At 40.6% G+C, this 21769-nt stretch overlaps 1 protein-coding gene across 1 annotated transcript in view; it reads right to left on the bottom strand.

Moving 5' to 3' along the window:
- Positions 1-21769, bottom strand: part of LOC133550773 (SEC14-like protein 2) — a 42204-nt gene that overhangs the window by 14447 nt on the left and 5988 nt on the right. The window contains exons 3-9 of the mRNA XM_061896804.1: positions 7845-7888; positions 4310-4372; positions 4051-4239; positions 3860-3955; positions 1494-1554; positions 774-857; positions 586-692 (exon numbers count right to left, since the gene is read on the bottom strand). Coding sequence (XP_061752788.1) covers positions 586-692; positions 774-857; positions 1494-1554; positions 3860-3955; positions 4051-4239; positions 4310-4372; positions 7845-7888 — 644 coding nt within the window. The remainder of the gene's footprint in view (positions 1-585; positions 693-773; positions 858-1493; positions 1555-3859; positions 3956-4050; positions 4240-4309; positions 4373-7844; positions 7889-21769) is intronic.

The following is a 21769-nucleotide window of genomic DNA, read 5'->3' as shown; positions in this document are numbered from 1 at the left end:
AAAATTAGCTTAAAAAGCTAGCATTCTAAATTTAAAATGCTAACAGGTATCATTCGTCAAATAAAATATTCTACACCGGGGTGTATATCTGCAAAATTAGCAAAAAAGCTAATGCTAACATTAACATGTTAGCATGTCACGTATGTACGTAAGTGCAAGTTAAAACTTGACTATTTATCAACAACACCCAGAAACGCAGCCGGCTCCGCTGGGGCCCCGAGCTCATCCAAGATGGACTGACGGAAAGTGGAAAAGTGTTCTGTGGTCTGACGAGTCCACATTTCATATTGTTTTTGGAAACTGTGGATGTCGTGGCGTTTCTGGGTGTTGTTGATAAACGGCTGTGGCTTTGCATGGTAGAGTTTTAACTTGCACTTACAGATTTAGCGACCAACTGTACTTCACAGGTGTTATTTTTCAAATAAAATATTCTTGGTGGTGTATACATGCAAAATTTGCAAAAAAAAGCTAATGCTAACATTGGAATTGTAATGAAAAATTAGCCAGGCACCCCAAATGGCCCCCGGTCCGCACTTTGTCCACCCCTGAACTAAACAAAGCCAGCCTACGAGTCCAGCAACTCACCCTGGTCCGACAGCGCGGGTCTCCGTCGGGATCCGTCATTTTGCCGCCGTAAATGGCGGGCAGCTGGTCCTCGTGGATGTGCCTCAGCAGCACCTCCTGCCAGTCACCTGTGGAACCGGAACCAAACACTTCAGGGGCCGGGTCTACATCAGAACCGGATCACGGCGGAGTTGAACCAGGTGACCCACCACCCAGGATGTAGATCTTGTGTCGCGTGTTCTCACTCAGGAAGTGTTTGACCAGGTTGAAGGCAACTGGGAAGAGTTTGGGTGCTGGAGGACCAACAGGAAGGTGTAAATGCTAATCCCGACAGAATTTGATGCCATGCGACATTACAAAGAAGCTGGCACAAGTGGCAAAAAAGACTGAGAAAGTTGAGGAATGCTCGTCAAACGCTTATTTGGAACATCCCACAGGTGAACTAGCCATGTAGCAACCAACTGTAGTAAAAAAGCTAATGCTAACAGTTGGTGCCTACATATGTACGTAAGTGCAAGTTAAAACTGGACTATTTATCAACAACACCCAGAAACGCCGCCGGCTCCGCTGGGGCCCCGAGCTCATCCAAGATGGACTGACGCAAAGTGGAAAAGTGTTCTGTGGTCTGACGAGTCCACATTTCATATTGTGTTTGGAAACTGTGGACGTCGTGGCGTTTCTGGGTGTTGTTGATAAACGGCTGTGGCTTTGCGTAACAGAGTTTTAACTTGCACTTCCAGATTTAGCGACCAAACTGTACTTGCTGACAGTGGTTTTCTGGGGTGTTCCTGAGCCCATGCGGTGATATCCTTTACACGCTGATGTCACATTCCTCAACTTTCTCAGTCTTTTTTGCCACTTTTTTTACATGTTGCAGTTTAGGTGAAAAAATATGTAGAATATGCTTTAAAAAAAACAACAATATTTACCTTTGATGACAAACAACTTCTTGAGGCCTTCTGGGTAGTTGTCCTCAAACATCTGCAGGATCTGAAGACACAAGGACACCTCAAAAGAGCCACTTTGAGAAGCGCCTTGTTCCTCACTGCTCCCCTCACCTCCCCAGGGGGTGATCAAGGGTGATGGGTCAAATGCAGAGGTGAATTTCACCACACCTAGTGTGTGTGTGTGTGTGTGTGTGTGTGTGTGTGTGTGACAATCATTGCTACTTTAACTTTAACTCATTTCAAGTCTGCGGAATTTAAACCATGAAACTGACAACATCTCGGAGAAGCTTTCCGCTGTGCGAGGCGAAAAGGATTTTAAAGAACCAGTGGACCAGGCGGACGATCTATTGAATGTTCTCGCCCCGACCAAAACAATCCGTATCTATAGTTTGCCAACTGTATGCATGCTAACATTAAAGTGCTAGCTTTTTGGGCAAATTTTGCAACCGTTTACCTTAGAGCAGGGGTCACCAACGCGGTGCCCGCGGGCACCAGGTCGCCCGTAAGGACCAGATGAGTCGCCCGCTGGCCTGTTCTAAAAATAGCTCAAATAGCAGCACTTACCAGTGAGCTGCCTCTATTTTTTAAATTTTATTTATTTATTAGCAAGCTGGTCTCGCTTTGCTGAACATTTTTAATTCTAAGAGAGACAAAACTCAAATAGAATTTGAAAATCCAAGGAAATATTTTAAAGACTTGGTCTTCACTTGTTAAAATAATGTATTTTATTTTTTTACTTTGTTTCTTAAAACTTTCAGAAACACAATTTTAGAGGAAAAAATACAACCTTAAAAATGATTTTAGGATTTTTAAACACATATACCTTTTTACCTTTTAAATTCCTTCCTCTTCTTTCCTGACAATTTAAATCAATGTTCATGTATTTTTTATTTTATTTTAAAGAATAATAAATACATTTTTATTTAATTCTTCATTTTAGCTTCTGTTTTTACGACGAAGAATATTTGTGAAATATTTCTTCAAACTTATGATTAAAATTCAAAAAAATTATTCTGGCAAATCTAGAAAAATCTGTAGAATCAAATTTAAATCTTATTTCAAAGTCTTTTGAATTTCTTTCAAAATTGTTATTCTGGAAAATCTAGAAGAAATAATGATTTGTCTTTGTTAGAAATATAGCTTGGTCCAATTTGTTATATATTCTAACAAATTGCAGATTGGATTTTAACCTATTTAAAACATGTCATAAAAATGTATTTAATCAGGAAAAATTACTAATGATGTTCCATAAATTTTTTCTAAAAGTTTATTTAGAAAAAATACCTCCGAGTAATACATTTTGAAACATGTTACAGTTCGTATTTTAGCATGCTAATTTTAGCAGGCTAGACTTTCTGAGCTAATCTAGTGTCATATATTTTGATATTTCACTAATGCTAACAGTTAGCGTGCTATTGTTAGCACTTTAGCTCATTTTTGCCCATATTTGTGTTACTTGACCAGTGTGCTAACTGTTAGCATTTTTAGTTTGGCTTTGGCTCGTCATCATTCACGCAAAAAATTCTACAAAAATGATTTTGTAGATCTTTGAAACAAATCTGTATGTCTAAGTACCGTGAAACTAATTTGTGATACCTATTTATATTGACAAATGTGCTGCGAAATTTTCGATTTCTGTTAGCATGCTAGCTTATTTTCAGCTAGATTTGTAGGTATACACCTCAAGTCATATTTTGGTACTTTATTTCTTCATATTTTTCGGTTGAATTTTGAATTTTAAAGAGTCGAAATTGAAGATAAACTATATTTCAAGGTTAAATTTTCATTTTTTTTCCTGTTTTCTCCTCTTTTAAACCGTTCAATTAATTTTTTTCCCCATTATTTATTCTCTACAAAAAACCTTCCGTAAAAGGAAAAAAAATGTACGACGGAATGACAGACAAAAATACCCATTTTTTAAATATATATATATATATATATATATATATATATAGATTTATTTATTAAAGGTAAATTGAGCAAATTGGCTATTTCTGGCAATTTATTTAAGTGTGTATCAAACTGGTAGCCCTTGGCATTAATCAGTACCCAAGAAGTAGCTCTTGCTTTCAAAAAGGTTGCTGACCCCTGCCTTTGAGTCATATAATTTTGTATGTGAAACACGCTGACTGTGATCATGCTACTGCTAGCACACATGCTAAGTGTTAGCATTTTTATGTAAACATGCTCCTGTTTTATGTGACACCTAAAACTCACAGATCCGGACCCCTGGCCAGAGGTCCGGGTGCAAGTCTCCGGTTTGTACGTCGTAACGTGTGTTTTGATGTGCTTATGTTTGCTGAGGTTTTTTTCCCCCCTTAGTTCCAAATGGCCACTTGATTAGGTACCTCTCCATATGTTTCAATAGCAGGTTTCCATAAGTGCTTCAAGCCCAGGCCCTCCACGTCGTAGATCATGGTGATGGACTCCACGTTCTTCCCCAGCTGGAGAGCACAACAACACAGATAAGTCAGGGGTGTGAGGTCGGGCCGCCTCCCATGATGCATTGTGGCGTGCCACGCCAATCGGCGGTGCGGACCTTCTCCGACTGGACCGCGCACTCCCCGTGCAGCATCTCGCAGTCTCGGATCTTGGACCTGATGAAGTCCTGCTTGGAGGCGGACAGGAAGAGGCCTTTGGGGTCCACGGGCCCGATGACGTCGTACCAGATGGGGCTGCCCTCGCGGTCGTAGCCGCACATTCCTCCGGAGAGATACTTCTCGATCACCTGCCGTCGACACGGAGAAAGCTCCAATAAAGTGGGACAGCTTTTAAATTGGTTATGAGTTTTTTGTCACCTCAGGGGGGCGCCAGTCGCTGATGATGGTGTCCACTTTCATTTGTTTCCTGAACTCCAAGTGCTGGAAGGAGAATAAACACATTAAGACAGAGCTGGACAAACCATCCATATATCCATTTTTGTTCTCTTATCGGAGTTTGGGTATGTATATATGTATGTGTATATATATATATATATATATATATATATATATATATATATATATATATATATATATATATATATATATACATATATATATATATATATATATATATATATATATATATATATATATATATATGTATATATATACACACACACACAAACATCCATCCATCCATTTTCTACTGCTTATTCCCTTAGGGGTCGCGGGGGGCGCTGGTGCCTATCTCAGCTACAATCGGGCGGAAGGCGGCGTACACCCTGAACAAGTCGCCACCTCATCGCAGATACAAAAACATACAAACAAACATACATATATATACATTCAAACATATATACATATGTAAACTGTATATATATGTATATATATATATATATATATATATATATATATATATATATGTCTTGATTGGATTATCCGGAGAATAGTGCTCGATACCGTGGTAGAGCGCAATATGTAGGTGTGGGAAAAAATCACAAGACTACTTCATCTCGAGATGAAGTAGTCTTGTGATTTTTTCCCACACCTACATATATATATATATATATATATTAGGGGTGGGCAAATTAATGCGTTAATTATGAGTTAACTCATCAATTTATTAACGCAGACAATTATTTTATCGCACATTTGCGTATGTTGTTTACATGCTTTTATTTTGTTAACGCCTTTTCTTAACAAGATTGCGTCGCCCGGCGTGGAGGGGCTCTTGCTAAAGATGGAACATTTGGCAAAAATACCGGACAATTCTGCAAATTTCATGGCTGGCTTACAGCGTGGTCACTCCGGGATCACTTACGACCGCCAGACAATTCTGAATGTGGATAGATCGGGCCAGTTTGGACTGAATGAGGCGTGCTTGCTAGCATGGGAATACTTTGCCGGCTACATCCAGCGGCCTGTGAAGCAGCGGAGTATATGTGTTGTCTGTTTATTTATGAATAATGCAGACCAGGAGTGTTGGCTGAGTTCTTAACGTTTACTTTCAGAGCGTGCATATCACAACATACAAGATGCCGTCATGGCGACACACTCCTCGCATGCTCCTCACTCCTGTTGCATGCTGGGTAGGGTAGTTCTTTTTTTCCCTGGCTCATAACATCACAATATAGTACCATGTATATGATGCCTTCAGTTTATCAAAGCACCAAGCAAACCATCGGAAAATTCCCATCATATCAATTCCTAGATATGGTCATAATTATTTTAAGTGCACTACGCAGAATAAACACAACATTATTAATATTGCTACTACGGATAATTTGATAAAAAATTCCCCTAAAACAGCCCACTACCTATAATATAGGTTTTTTAAACATAAGATCCCTGATAAAAAAAAAATGTTTCTGCTGTTACCTCAGAAATTGCCTGTTCAGATGTTATGATTGTGGCTCAGAGATTTGTATGTAGATTATATTTATTTTCCATAACAAACAGGATAACTTAAAATACCCTGGCAGTGGCAATAAGCTTAAATGTTTGTATTTACATTTTTGGAGTTGATTTTCATCAAATATGCTATTTAACTGCTACTGTTTAACAAGGACTGATTTAAATTGTGTTTGCACAACAAATGTTTTGGCGCTTTTGTTCATGTGGGAGAATATTCCAATAAAGGTGCACTACACACTACTTTTGAATTCATTATTGGCCTTTGCGTATACAATGCAGTTAATCGCGATTAATCGGAGAAAAAGTGTGATTAAAATCTTTAATCGTTGCCCAGCCCTAATATATACACATATATATGTGTGTGTATATATACATACACACATACATATATATATATATATATATAAAAATGTGAGTGTGAATGCTGTCTGTCTATCTGTGTTGACCCTGCGATGAGGTGGCGACTTGTCCAGGATGTACAACGCCTTCCGCTCGATTGTAGCTGAGATAGGCACCAGCGCCCCCCGCGACCCCAAAGGGAATAAGCGGTAGAAAAATGGATGGTTTTATATATATATATATATATATATATATATATATATATATATATATATATATATATATATATATATATATATATATATATCAATCAATCATCAATCAATGTTTACTTATATAGCCCTAAATCACATCCTCGGTAGGCCTACATAAGGGCAAGGAAAACTCACACCCAGTGGGACGTCGGTGACAATAATGACTATGAGAACCTTGGAGAGGAGGAAAGCAATGGATGTCGAGCGGGTCTAACATGATACTGTGAAAGTTCAATCCATAATGGATCCAACACAGTCGCGAGAGTCCAGTCCAAAGCGGATCCAACACAGCAGCGAGAGTCCCGTTCACAGCGGAGCCAGCAGGAAACCATCCCGAGCGGAGGCTATATATATATATATATATATATATATATAAAAAAAAATCTCCTGATGATTGAGGGAACCCCTCATGAAACAGATCTGTAGAGATGAAGTAGTCTTGTGATTTTTTTTCCCACACCTACATATTGCGCTCTACCACGGTATCGAGCACTATTCTCTGGATAATCCAATCAAGACATATATATATATATATATATATATAAACACACACACACACACTCACTCACACACACACACACACACACACACACACACACACACACACACACACACACACACACACACACACACACACACACACACACACACACACACACACACACACACACACACACACACACACACACACACACAGCTAGGTACTCTCAATAAAACAAGTATGACACCGCTGGGCTAAACTTTCTGAACAAAACAACATCTTAGTAATACATGATAGCTGCAGATCAGATTATTATGTAAGTCATCAATAACTAATAAATGTCATTTTATACAACATACAGAGCTGCAGGCTACAAGTGCACCCCCCACCCCCCACCACCACCACCACTTTAAGCAACTATTAGTCCTGCAAAAATGGGATTTTTCATCTAGTCTTGTACCTAATGAAGTGGCCGGGGTGTACCCGCCCCAGCACCACTTTTGCCATACGGAGGTTGGCGATAGAACAACTGCCGAGTCAGCAGCTCTCAGATCACTCGTGTTATCACTACACACACGCACACACACGCACACACACACACACACACACACACACGCGCACACACAATGAAGGCAGCAAGATGACATCACATTATTCTGCCTGATGTCTTCCGCAGGAATCTAACAAGCCGAGGCTCGTTTTGGAGCGCAAAAAATAAAAAATAAACACTTTCGTTTTCAAAAGGATGAGCATGAATTCATCCGACTGCCTCAAAGTGACACTTGCCACCTGCTGACAAAGTGTGGACTTTATTCCTTCATCGGTATCTTATCAGTGACGGCAAGACCTTCTCGCCGCCACATCACCCGTGCACCTTCACGCCCGCAATAACGCGTCACTGCAAGTGACAACGTGGCGTTACCTTTCGCAGCATGGCCTCGGACTTCTGCACGTTGAAGTTTCTGGCTGAAAGAAGGGGACACAAAGGACAGCAGTTGTGAACACTGAGGGCAACAGACAAAACAAAGGATGCGGGGGCCATTTTTGGTCCATTTCACCCTCAAAACCAGTACATTATACAGATTTGTTTCAAAGAACTAAAAAAAAATGCAATTCCGGTAGAAATTATGTGGGAAGAAAAAAGAAACTAACAAAAAAAATTCTGTGTGAAGCTAAAATGCTAACAGTTAGCATGCTGGCCGAATAGCGTCGAATAGCCCAAAAATATGAGCAAAAAGGGCTGAAGAAGCTAGCATGCTAACAGATAGCATTAGTGAAATCCAAAAGTATAATCACTTAGGGTGTATACCTGCAAAATTTGCAAAAAAAAAAATTTAATAAAAAAAGCATGCTAAAATGCTAACATGTGTCAAGTACCAAAAATATATTACGCTGAGGTGTGTACCTGAAAATTGTGTTTAAAATGCTAACAATAGCATGCATCAACTACCAAAATATGACTTTGTGTATACCGAAAAATCTCGCTGAAAATAAGCTAGCATGCGCTGAAAATAAGCCATGCATGCTAACAGAAATCAACAATTTTGCAGCACATTTGTCAATATAAACAGGTATCATAAATTGGTTTCAAGTTACTTAGACATACAGATTTGTTTCAAAGAACTAAAAAAAAAAGGCAATTCCGGTAGAAATTCCGTGTGGGGGAAAAAAAAAACTCTTTCAAACAGAGTATAGTACCATTTTGGATTCATTAAACCGCGATACTGTACTAGTATTGGTATGCCAGTCCGGTGCGCCCTATGGTGCGTAACGTTGATCTTCTTTCCAGTAATGTAAGGACAACAAAAAGTGCAACAGGACTTGATTAAAAGTACAACGTTACACAATTTCTACCCAGCGATAATCACTTTTACACGCCCTAAAAGGCTTTTAGTGTTCATAGGTCCGATGGAGACATGAGAGCACAAGCACTCTTCTGTCTCAGACGTTCTGCCTTCAAGCCGATAAACGCTCCTTTTCCGAGAAGCTTCCAGAAAGACGGACTGGGAATTTGCGTGTCATTTGGGGTTAGTTTTTGCGGTGCGTTGACACTGGCCACGCGTTCTCAGTTCCTCATGGAAGTATCTCGTGCAACGGGACATTTTAAAACATATGTAAGAGCGTGACAAGGTTCTCCTTTGCCGTTAAAGGGGAACATCATCAGCAGACCTATGTAAGCCTCAATATATACCTTGATGGTGCAGAAAAAATACCTTTTTTTTTTTTTAACCGATTTCCGAACTCTAAATGGGTGAATTTCGGAGGGTGTAACAACACTAACAGGGAGGGATTCAAGTTGCACCACCGGCCCGAAGATGCCAAAGTGTCTGCCGCCAGACCCCCATTGAATGTACTAGAGTGTCTCCACATTTGACCGGCGGTGCTAAAGCAGACATGGCACAGAGATGTATGGATAACCTGCAGATGCATTTGCAACGATAAAGTCAACTAAATCACAAAGGTGAGTTTTGTTGATGTTGACTGCCAGCTAATCGATGCTAATATGCTATTTACCGGCGGTGCTAAAGCAGACATGGCACAGAGTTGTATGGATAACCTGCAGATGCATTTGCAACGATGGTCAACGAAATCACAAAGGTGAGTTTTGTTGATGTTGACTGCCAGCTAATCGATGCTAACATGCTACGCTAATCGATGCTAACATGCAATTTACCGGCGGTGCTAAAGCAGACATGGCACAGAGATGTATGGATAACCTGCAGATGCATTTGCAACGATAAAGTCAACTAAATCACAAAGGTGAGTTTTGTTGATGTTGACTGCCAGCTAATCGATGCTAATATGCTATTTACCGGCGGTGCTAAAGCAGACATGGCACAGAGTTGTATGGATAACCTGCAGATGCATTTGCAACGATGGTCAACGAAATCACAAAGGTGAGTTTTGTTGATGTTGACTGCCAGCTAATCGATGCTAACATGCTACGCTAATCGATGCTAACATGCAATTTACCGGCGGTGCTAAAGCAGACATGGCACAGAGATGTATGGATAACCTGCAGATGCATTTGCAACGATAAAGTCAACTAAATCACAAAGGTGAGTTTTGTTGATGTTGACTGCCAGCGAATCGATGCTAACATGCTATTTACCGGCGGTGCTAAAGCAGACATGGCACAGAGATGTATGGATAACCTGCAGATGCATTTGCAACAATAGTCAACGAAATCACAAAGGTGAGTTTTGTTGATGTTGACTGCCAGCTAATTGATGCTAACATGCTACGCTAATCGATGCTATCATGCTATCTACCGGCGGTGCTAAAGCAGACATGGCACAGAGTTGTATGGATAACCTGCAGATGCATTTGCAACGATAGTCAACGAAATCACAAAGGTGAGTTTTGTTGATGTTGACTGCCAGCTAATCGATGCTAACATGCTACGCTAATCGATGCTAACATGCTATTTACCGGCGGTGCTAAAGCAGACATGGCACAGAGATGTATGGATAACCTGCAGATGCATTTGCAACAATAGTCAACGAAATCACAAAGGTGAGTTTTGTTGATGTTGACTGCCAGCTAATTGATGCTAACATGCTACGCTAATCGATGCTAACATGCTATCTACCGGCGGTGCTAAGGCAGACATGGCACAGAGTTGTATGGATAACCTGCAAATGCATTTGCAACGATAGTCAACGAAATCACAAAGGTGAGTTTTGTTGATGTTGACTGCCAGCTAATCGATGCTAACATGCTACGCTAATTGATGCTAAAATGCTATTTACCGGCGGTGCTAAAGCACACATGGCACAGAGTTGTATGGATAACCTGCAGATGCATTTGCAACGATAGTCAACAAAATCACAAAGGTGAGTTTTGTTGATGTTGACTGCCAGCTAATCGATGCTAAAATGCTACGCTAATCGATGCTAACATGCTATTTACCGGCGGTGCTAAAGCAGACATGGCACAGAGATGTATGGATAACCTGCAGATGCATTTGCAACGATAGTCAACAAAATCACAAAGGTGAGTTTTGTTGATGTTGACTGCCAGCTAATCGATGCTAACATGCTATTTACCGGCAGTGCTAAAGCAGACATGGCACAGAAATGTATGGATAACCTGCAGATGCATTTGCAACAATAGTCAACGAAATCACAAAGGTGAGTTTTGTTGATGTTGACTGCCAGCTAATCGATGCTAACATGCTATTTACCGGCGGTGCTAAAGCAGACATGGCACAGAGTTGTATGGATAACCTGCAGATGCATTTGCAACGATAGTCAACGAAATCACAAAGGTGAGTTTTGTTGATGTTGACTGCCAGCTAATCGATGCTAAAATGCTACGCTAATCGATGCTAACATGCTATTTACCGGCGGTGCTAAAGCAGACATGGCACAGAGATGTATGGATAACCTGTAGATGCATTTGCAACGATAGTCAACAAAATCACAAAGGTGAGTTTTGTTGATGTTGACTGCCAGCTAATCGATGCTAACATGCTATTTACCGGCAGTGCTAAAGCAGACATGGCACAGAGATGTATGGATAACCTGCAGATGCATTTGCAACAATAGTCAACGAAATCACAAAGGTGAGTTTTGTTGATGTTGACTGCCAGCTAATCGATGCTAACATGCTATTTACCGGCGGTGCTAAAGCAGACATGGCACAGAGTTGTATGGATAACCTGCAGATGCATTTGCAACAATAAAGTCAACTAAATCACAAAGGTGAGTTTTGTTGATGTTGACTGCCAGCGAATCGATGCTAACATGCTACGCTAATCGATGCTAACATGCTATTTACCGGCGGTGCTAAAGCAGACATGGCACAGAGATGTATGGATAACCTGTAGATGCATTTGCAACGATAGTCAACAAAATCACAAAGGTGAGTTTTGTTGATGTTGACTGCCAGCTAATCGATGCTAACATGCTATTTACCGGCAGTGCTAAAGCAGACATGGCACAGAGATGTATGGATAACCTGCAGATGCATTTGCAACAATAGTCAACGAAATCACAAAGGTGAGTTTTGTTGATGTTGACTGCCAGCTAATCGATGCTAACATGCTATTTACCGGCGGTGCTAAAGCAGACATGGCACAGAGTTGTATGGATAACCTGCAGATGCATTTGCAACAATAAAGTCAACTAAATCACAAAGGTGAGTTTTGTTGATGTTGACTGCCAGCGAATCGATGCTAACATGCTACGCTAATCGATGCTAACATGCTATTTACCGGCGGTGCTAAAGCAGACATGGCACAGAGATGTATGGATAACCTGCAGATGCATTTGCAACAATAGTCAACGAAATCACAAAGGTGAGTTTTGTTGATGTTGACTGCCAGCTAATTGATGCTAACATGCTACGCTAATCGATGCTATCATGCTATCTACCGGCGGTGCTAAAGCAGACATGGCACAGAGTTGTATGGATAACCTGCAGATGCATTTGCAACAATAAAGTCAACTAAATCACAAAGGTGAGTTTTGTTGATGTTGACTGCCAGCTAATCGATGCTAACATGCTACGCTAATCGATGCTAACATGCTATTTACCGGCGGTGCTAAAGCAGACATGGCACAGAGTTGTATGGATAACCTGGAAATGCATTTGCAACGATAGTCAACGAAATCCCAAAGGTGAGTTTTGTTGATGTTGACTGCCAGCTAATCGATGCTAACATACTACGCTAATCGATGCTAACATGCTATTTACCGGCGGTGCTAAAGCAGACATGGCACAGAGATGTATGGATAACCTGCAGATGCATTTGCAACGATAAAGTCAACTAAATCACAAAGGTGAGTTTTGTTGATGTTGACTGCCAGCTAATCAATGCTAACATGCTATTTACCGGCGGTGCTAAAGCAGACATGGCACAGAGTTGTATGGATAACCTGCAGATGCATTTGCAACGATAAAGTCAACTAAATCACAAAGGTGAGTTTTGTTGATGTTGACTGCCAGCTAATCGATGCTAACATGCTATTTACCGGCGGTGCTAAAGCACACATGGCACAGAGTTGTATGGATAACCTGCAGATGCATTTGCAACGATAGTCAACGAAATCACAAAGGTGAGTTTTGTTGATGTTGACTGCCAGCTAATCGATGCTAAAATGCTACGCTAATCGATGCTAACATGCTATTTACCGGCGGTGCTAAAGCAGACATGGCACAGAGATGTATGGATAACCTGCAGATGCATTTGCAACTATAGTCAACAAAATCACAAAGGTGAGTTTTGTTGATTTTGACTGCCAGCTAATCGATGCTAACATGCTATTTACCGGCAGTGCTAAAGCAGACATGGCACAGAGATGTATGGATAACCTGCAGATGCATTTGCAACGATAGTCAACAAAATCACAAAGGTGAGTTTTGTTGATGTTGACTGCCAGTTAATTGATGCTAACATGCTACGCTAATCGATGCTAACATGCTATCTACCGGCGGTGCTAAAGCAGACATGGCACAGAGTTGTATGGATAACCTGCAGATGCATTTGCAACGATAGTCAACGAAATCACAAAAGGTGAGTTTTGTTGATGTTGACTGCCAGCTAATCGATGCTAAAATGCCACGCTAATCGATGCTAACATGCTATTTACCGGCGGTGCTAAAGCAGACATGGCACAGAGTTGTATGGATAACCTGCAGATGCATTTGCAACGATAGTCAACGAAATCACAAAGGTGAGTTTTGTTGATGTTGACTGCCAGCTAATCGATGCTAAAATGCTACGCTAATCGATGCTAACATGCTATTTACCGGCGGTGCTAAAGCAGACATGGCACAGAGTTGTATGGATAATCTGGAAATGCATTTGCAACGATAGTCAACGAAATCACAAAGGTGAGTTTTGTTGATGTTGACTGCCAGCTAATCGATGCTAACATACTACGCTAATCGATGCTAACATGCTATTTACCGGCGGTGCTAAAGCAGACATGGCACAGAGATGTATGGATAACCTGCAGATGCATTTGCAACAATAAAGTCAACTAAATCACAAAGGTGAGTTTTGTTGATGTTGACTGCCAGCTAATCGATGCTAACATGCTATTTACCGGCGGTGCTAAAGCAGACATGGCACAGAGATGTATGGATAACCTGCAGATGCATTTGCAACGATAAAGTCAACTAAATCACAAAGGTGAGTTTTGTTGATGTTGACTGCCAGCTAATCAATGCTAACATGCTATTTACCGGCGGTGCTAAAGCAGACATGGCACAGAGTTGTATGGATAACCTGCAGATGCATTTGCAACGATAGTCAACGAAATCACAAAGGTGAGTTTTGTTGATGTTGACTGCCAGCTAATCGATGCTAACATGCTACGCTAATCGATGCTAACATGCTATTTACCGGCGGTGCTAAAGCAGACATGGCACAGAGATGTATGGATAACCTGCAGATGCATTTGCAACAATAAAGTCAACTAAATCACAAAGGTGAGTTTTGTTGATGTTGACTGCCAGCTAATCGATGCTAACATGCTATTTACCGGCGGTGCTAAAGCACACATGGCACAGAGTTGTATGGATAACCTGCAAATGCATTTGCAACGATAGTCAACGAAATCACAAAGGTGAGTTTTGTTGATGTTGACTGCCAGCTAATCGATGCTAACATACTACGCTAATCGATGCTAACATGCTATTTACCGGCGGTGCTAAAGCAGACATGGCACAGAGATGTATGGATAACCTGCAGATGCATTTGCAACGATAAAGTCAAGTAAATCACAAAAGTGAGTTTTGTTGATGTTGACTGCCAGCTAATCAATGCTAACATGCTATTTACCGGCGGTGCTAAAGCAGACATGGCACAGAGTTGTATGGATAACCTGCAGATGCATTTGCAACGATAGTCAACGAAATCACAAAGGTGAGTTTTGTTGATGTTGACTGCCAGCTAATCGATGCTAACATGCTACGCTAATCGATGCTAACATGCTATTTACCGGCGGTGCTAAAGCAGACATGGCACAGAGATGTATGGATAACCTGCAGATGCATTTGCAACAATAAAGTCAACTAAATCACAAAGGTGAGTTTTGTTGATGTTGACTGCCAGCTAATCGATGCTAACATGCTATTTACCGGCGGTGCTAAAGCACACATGGCACAGAGTTGTATGGATAACCTGCAAATGCATTTGCAACGATAGTCAACGAAATCACAAAGGTGAGTTTTGTTGATGTTGACTGCCAGCTAATCGATGCTAACATACTACGCTAATCGATGCTAACATGCTATTTACCGGCGGTGCTAAAGCAGACATGGCACAGAGATGTATGGATAACCTGCAGATGCATTTGCAACGATAAAGTCAAGTAAATCACAAAAGTGAGTTTTGTTGATGTTGACTGCCAGCTAATCAATGCTAACATGCTATTTACCGGCGGTGCTAAAGCAGACATGGCACAGAGTTGTATGGATAACCTGCAGATGCATTTGCAACGATAAAGTCAACTAAATCACAAAGGTGAGTTTTGTTGATGTTGACTGCCAGCTAATCGATGCTAACATGCTATTTACCGGCGGTGCTAAGGCAGACATAGCACAGAGTTGTATGGATAACCTGCAGATGCATTTGCAACGATAGTCAACGAAATCACAAAGGTGAGTTTTGTTGATGTTGACTGCCAGCTAATCGATGCTAACATGCTACGCTAATCGATGCTAACATGCTATTTACCGGCGGTGCTAAAGCAGACATGGCACAGAGATGTATGGATAACCTGCAGATGCATTTGCAACAATAAAGTCAACTAAATCACAAAGGTGAGTTTTGTTGATGTTGACTGCCAGCTAATCGATGCTAACATGCTATTTACCGGCGGTGCTAAAGCACACATGGCACAGAGTTGTATGGATAACCTGCAAATACATTTGCAACGATAGTCAACGAAATCACAAAGGTGAATTTGGTTGATGTTGACTGCCAGCTAATCGATGCTAACATGCTACGCTAATTGATGCTAAAATGCTATTTACCGGCGGTGCTAAAGCACACATGGCACAGAGTTGTATGGATAACCTGCAGATGCATTTGCAACGATAGTCAACGAAATCACAAAGGTGAGTTTTGTTGATGTTGACTGCCAGCTAATCGATGCTAAAATGCTACGCTAATCGATGCTAACATGCTATTTACCGGCGGTGCTAAAGCAGACATGGCACAGAGATGTATGGATAACCTGCAGATGCATTTGCAACGATAGTCAACAAAATCACAAAGGTGAGTTTTGTTGATTTTGACTGCCAGCTAATCGATGCTAACATGCTATTTACCGGCAGTGCTAAAGCAGACATGGCACAGAGATGTATGGATAACCTGCAGATGCATTTGCAACGATAGTCAACAAAATCACAAAGGTGAGTTTTGTTGATGTTGACTGCCAGTTAATTGATGCTAAAATGCCACGCTAATCGATGCTAACATGCTATTTACCGGCGGTGCTAAAGCAGACATGGCACAGAGTTGTATGGATAACCTGCAGATGCATTTGCAACGATAGTCAACGAAATCACAAAGGTGAGTTTTGTTGATGTTGACTGCCAGCTAATCGATGCTAAAATGCTACGCTAATCGATGCTAACATGCTATTTACCGGCGGTGCTAAAGCAGACATGGCACAGAGTTCTATGGATAATCTGGAAATGCATTTGCAACGATAGTCAACGAAATCACAAAGGTGAGTTTTGTTGATGTTGACTGCCAGCTAATCGATGCTAACATACTACGCTAATCGATGCTAACATGCTATTTACCGGCGGTGCTAAAGCAGACATGGCACAGAGATGTATGGATAACCTGCAGATGCATTTGCAACAATAAAGTCAACTAAATCACAAAGGTGAGTTTTGTTGATGTTGACTGCCAGCTAATCGATGCTAACATGCTATTTACCGGCGGTGCTAAAGCAGACATGGCACAGAGATGTATGGATAACCTGCAGATGCATTTGCAACGATAAAGTCAACTAAATCACAAAGGTGAGTTTTGTTGATGTTGACTGCCAGCTAATCAATGCTAACATGCTATTTACCGGCGGTGCTAAAGCAGACATGGCACAGAGTTGTATGGATAACCTGCAGATGCATTTGCAACGATAGTCAACGAAATCACAAAGGTGAGTTTTGTTGATGTTGACTGCCAGCTAATCGATGCTAACATGCTACGCTAATCGATGCTAACATGCTATTTACCGGCGGTGCTAAAGCAGACATGGCACAGAGATGTATGGATAACCTGCAGATGCATTTGCAACAATAAAGTCAACTAAATCACAAAGGTGAGTTTTGTTGATGTTGACTGCCAGCTAATCGATGCTAACATGCTATTTACCGGCGGTGCTAAAGCAGACATGGCACAGAGTTGTATGGATAACCTGCAGATGCATTTGCAACGATAAAGTCAACTAAATCACAAAGGTGAGTTTTGTTGATGTCGACTGCCAGCGAATCGATGCTAACATGCTACGCTAATCGATGCTAACATGCTATTTACCGGCGGTGCTAAAGCAGACATGGCACAGAGATGTATGGATAACCTGTAGATGCATTTGCAACTATATTACGGTTCCTTCCACCCACATTTAATGCGAAACAAACACTTACCAATCGACGGATTTAAGTCACTCCCGTGTCAAAAGATGCGAAAATCATGATCGTTTGGTCCGCACATTTTACCGGCGATGCTAACGCAGCTATTCGGCCATGCTATGACTATGAATTCGCTCAATAGCTTCAGTTTCTTCTTCAATATTTTCATACTCCAACCATCCGTTTCAATACATGCGTAATCTGTTGAATCGCTTAAGTTGCTGAAATCCGAGTTTGAATCCGAGCTAATGTCGCTATATCTTGGCCAGTGTCTTCGCAGAGAGCGAAAATAAGGCACTTTAAAGCTTTATTTAGGGATATTCCGAGACCGGTAAAATTTTGAAAAAAACTTCAAAAAACACAACAAGCCACTGGGAACTGATTTTTATTGTTTTTAACCCTTTTGAAATTGTGATAATGTTCCCCTTTAAGCTTGCACTTGAAAAAAACCTGCCCCGCGTGGATAATACCGCTAAAATACGGACACAATCATGAGACCTGTAAGGAAACCACGCAAATCGGGTGTGGGGTCCGATTTTTATCCAGAACATTTTAAGGACCCACCTGGATCCATTTTGTACATTAAAGAAGCCAAAAGCAAAGCAGGTCAACAAAATACGCTAAGCTAGCAGAACATACGTTAGCTTTTTGGAATAGGTGACAATACTACACCCTGGAGATTGGGCATATGCACCACCTCCCCACGCCCACACCATAGCTTGATTACCCTTAGGGGCGATGGACGGCTGAGTAGCGCTTATACAGCAGCAGCCGGCCCCCGTAGCTCCCGCTCCCTCCCCGCTGTTGCAAGTCTTGTTGGTTCTATGTGACGTGTTTATGAATTGACTAACGTGTTGAAAAACTTATTGGGGTGTTACCATTTAGTGGTCAATTGTACGGAATATGTACTGTACTGTGCAATCTACTAATAAAAGTATCAATCAATCAATCAATCAATGCTATGTCACTATCACCAGACTTAAAACTAGGGGAGACAGGGCCTTCTCTGTGGTTGGGTCTAAGCTCTGGAACCCTCTGCCCCTCCATATTCAAACTGCTCCCTCATTGGAGTGTTTTAAGTCTCGTCTTAAGACCCATTTTTATTCTCGGGCTTTTAACACTACGTGAGTTGTGTGGTCCTCTGTTGCCGTCTGTGTTTTAAAATTTTGATTTCTATTTACTGTTATAATTGGTTTCACCCTTAAAATAGTTTTTAATCATATTTATTTTACACCGCCCCCCCACGCCCACACCATAGCTTGATTACCCTTAGGGGCGATGGACGGCTGAGTAGCGCTTATACAGCAGCAGTCGGCCCCTGTAGCTCCCGCTCCCTCCCCGCTGTTGCAAGTCTTGTTGGTTCTATGTAACGTGTTTATGTGTGCTATGACTAGACTTAAAACTAGGGGAGACAGGGCCTTCTCTGTGGTTGGGTCTAAGCTCTGGAACCCTCTGCCTCTCCATATTCAAACTGCTCCCTCATTGGAGTGTTTTAAGTCTCGTCTTAAGACCCATTTTTATTCTCGGGCTTTTAACACTACGTGAGTTGTGTGGTCCTCTGTTGCCCTATGTTTTAAAATTTTGATTTCTTTTTACTGTTATAATTGGTTTCACCCTTAAAATCGTTTTTTATCATATTTATTTTACATTGGTTTTATATGTATTTATTTATTTATTTTCAGTCATTGGTGGAGCTCAGGATAGTATTTGAATGTTGTTTTTAATATTGTTGTGCAGCACTTTGGAAAATTTTTGTTGTTTAAATGTGCTATATAAATAAAGTGGATTGGATTTGTCAGAGTTAGTTTGTGACGAACCCCAAGATGCAGAGAAGGAGGCAGGCATCGAGTAGGAAAACATGACTTAATAAAACACGAAGACAAAACCAAACAAAAGGGTACAAATTGAATCGAATTTTTTAATTAAATTATATTTATATAGCGCTTTTCTCGAGAGACTCAAAGCGCTTTACATAGTGAAACCCAATATCTAAGTTACATTTAAACCAGTGTGGGTGGCACTGGGAGCAGGTGGGTAAAGTGTCTTGCCCAAGGACACAACGGCAGTGACTAGGATGGCGGAAGCGGGAATCAAACCTGCAACCCTCGCGCACCGGGAGACAATTAACGTATCTCCTCTCAGCGTATAAAAGGGGAGAAGGAGGAGAGGACAAGCCAGAAGGAGTTGGAGAGTCCGCAGCAGTGCCTGAAGAGCGGAAGCAACGGAAAGCAAGACACGAGAGACTGGAGAGCGAGAGACGGAGAGCGAGCAGAAGATGGAGACGGGAGACGCCGCAGAAGAGCGACCCGACCACAGCAACAGCTTATTGAAAAATAAAGCGAGTCAAAACTGCTCAAAAGCAATGTCCTTCCTGAGTGGTCCATGGAACCCGAGCGACAATGGAAAAGTCGTTCACAGTATGACTTTTTAAAACGCGGACGTAGGGAGGAGTACAGAAGCGCCAATAAACCTTAAAGGCACTGCCCTTGCGAGCCGGTCCAATCACATAACATCTACTTTTCACACACACACAAGTGAATGCAATGCATACTTGGTCAACAGCCATACAGGTCACACTGAGAGTGGGCGTATAAACAACGCCAACACTGTTAGAAATATGCGCCACATTGTGAACCCACACCAAACAAGAATGACAAACACATTTGGGAAGACCATCCGCACCGTAACACCGTATTATCTGATCATCCATCCATCCATTTTCTACCGCTTATTCCCTTTAGGGGTTGCGGGGGGCGCTGGCGCCTATCTCAGCTACAATCGGGCGGAAGGCAGGGTACACCCTGGACAAGTCGCCACCTCATCGCAAGGCCAACACAGATAGACAGACAACATTCACACACTAGGGCCAATTTAGTGTTGCCAATTAACCTATCCCATGTCAATTATATTATATACTGTATTGCAAAATAATTTTTGTGATATAAAAACAAAGAGTTCAATATCTGTTTGTCACCTTTATTTATGATTTTAAAGCAAGTTATGCATTTAAAAAATCTAATAATTAAATGCATATGTCTTTCAATTAATCGTGATTAATCGCAGGTTATTACCCGCATGCATAATGTATATTAATTGTTAAAAAGCGGCAATGAAAATGAGTTGGACACCCCTCATCTACATCAAAAATAGGATTTGCCTGAGTGTAACAAAATAAGCCTGGAAAAAATGGGTTTCAATAAAATATTTTTTAAATTATTTTCTTTTTTTAACTAAATGCATTCGTTCTTTCACTTGTGACAGAAAAAAAACGCATATTTTAAACTTTAATATTATCCCATCATGCCAATTATATTATATACTGTATTGCAAAACAATTTTTGTGAGATAAAAACAAATAATTCAATATCTGTTTGTCACCTTTATTTATGATTTTAAAGCAAGTTATGCATTAAAAAATCTAATAATTAAATGTATTTGTCTTTCAATTAATCGTGATTAATCGCAGGTTATTACCCGCATGCATAATGTATATTAATTGTTAAAAAGCGGCAATGAAAATGAGTTGGACACCCCTCATCTACATCAAAAATAGGATTTGCCTGAGTGTAAAAAAATAAGCCCGGAAAAAATGGGTTTCAATAAATATTATTTTAATTATTTTATTTTTTTAACTAAATGCATTCGTTCTTTCACTTTTGACAGAAAAAAATGCATATTTTATACTTTAATATTATCTCATCATGCCAATTATATTATATACTGTATTGCGAAACTATTTTTGTGAGATAAAAACAATTACTTCAATATCCGCTTGTCACCTTTATTTATAATTTTAAAGCAACTTATGCATAAAAAAATCTAACAATAAAATGCATATGCATTTCGATTCATCGTGATTAATCGCAGGTTATTACCCGCATGAATAATGTAAATAAATGTTTAAAAAGCGGCAATGAAAATGAGGTTGACACCCCTCATCTACATCCAAAATATGATTTGCCTGAGTGTAGCAAAATAAATAAATACGAATAAAAATAAATAGTTTACATTTCATGTTTTTCTCCAGGTCCTTTTTTTTTTTAATCTTATAAAAAAACACTGATATCGTGATAGAGTTTTCAGCCGTATCACTAGTACGTTCATTATGGAAGCTTCTCCACCAAACTTCCAGCGACATTAATGGCGGGGGGAGGGACAACTTTTTGTTGTTGTATTGCACCTTTTAAAGCGATTAGCTCCGGATTAGCCTGACACATAGAGTCCAAGCCCTCTGCTCCAAAACTAATC

The sequence above is a fragment of the Nerophis ophidion genome, linkage group LG04 (assembly GCF_033978795.1).
Source record: "Nerophis ophidion isolate RoL-2023_Sa linkage group LG04, RoL_Noph_v1.0, whole genome shotgun sequence".
Taxonomy (NCBI): Eukaryota; Metazoa; Chordata; class Actinopteri; order Syngnathiformes; family Syngnathidae; genus Nerophis; species Nerophis ophidion.
This window is presented reverse-complemented; position numbering and strand designations above follow the sequence as displayed.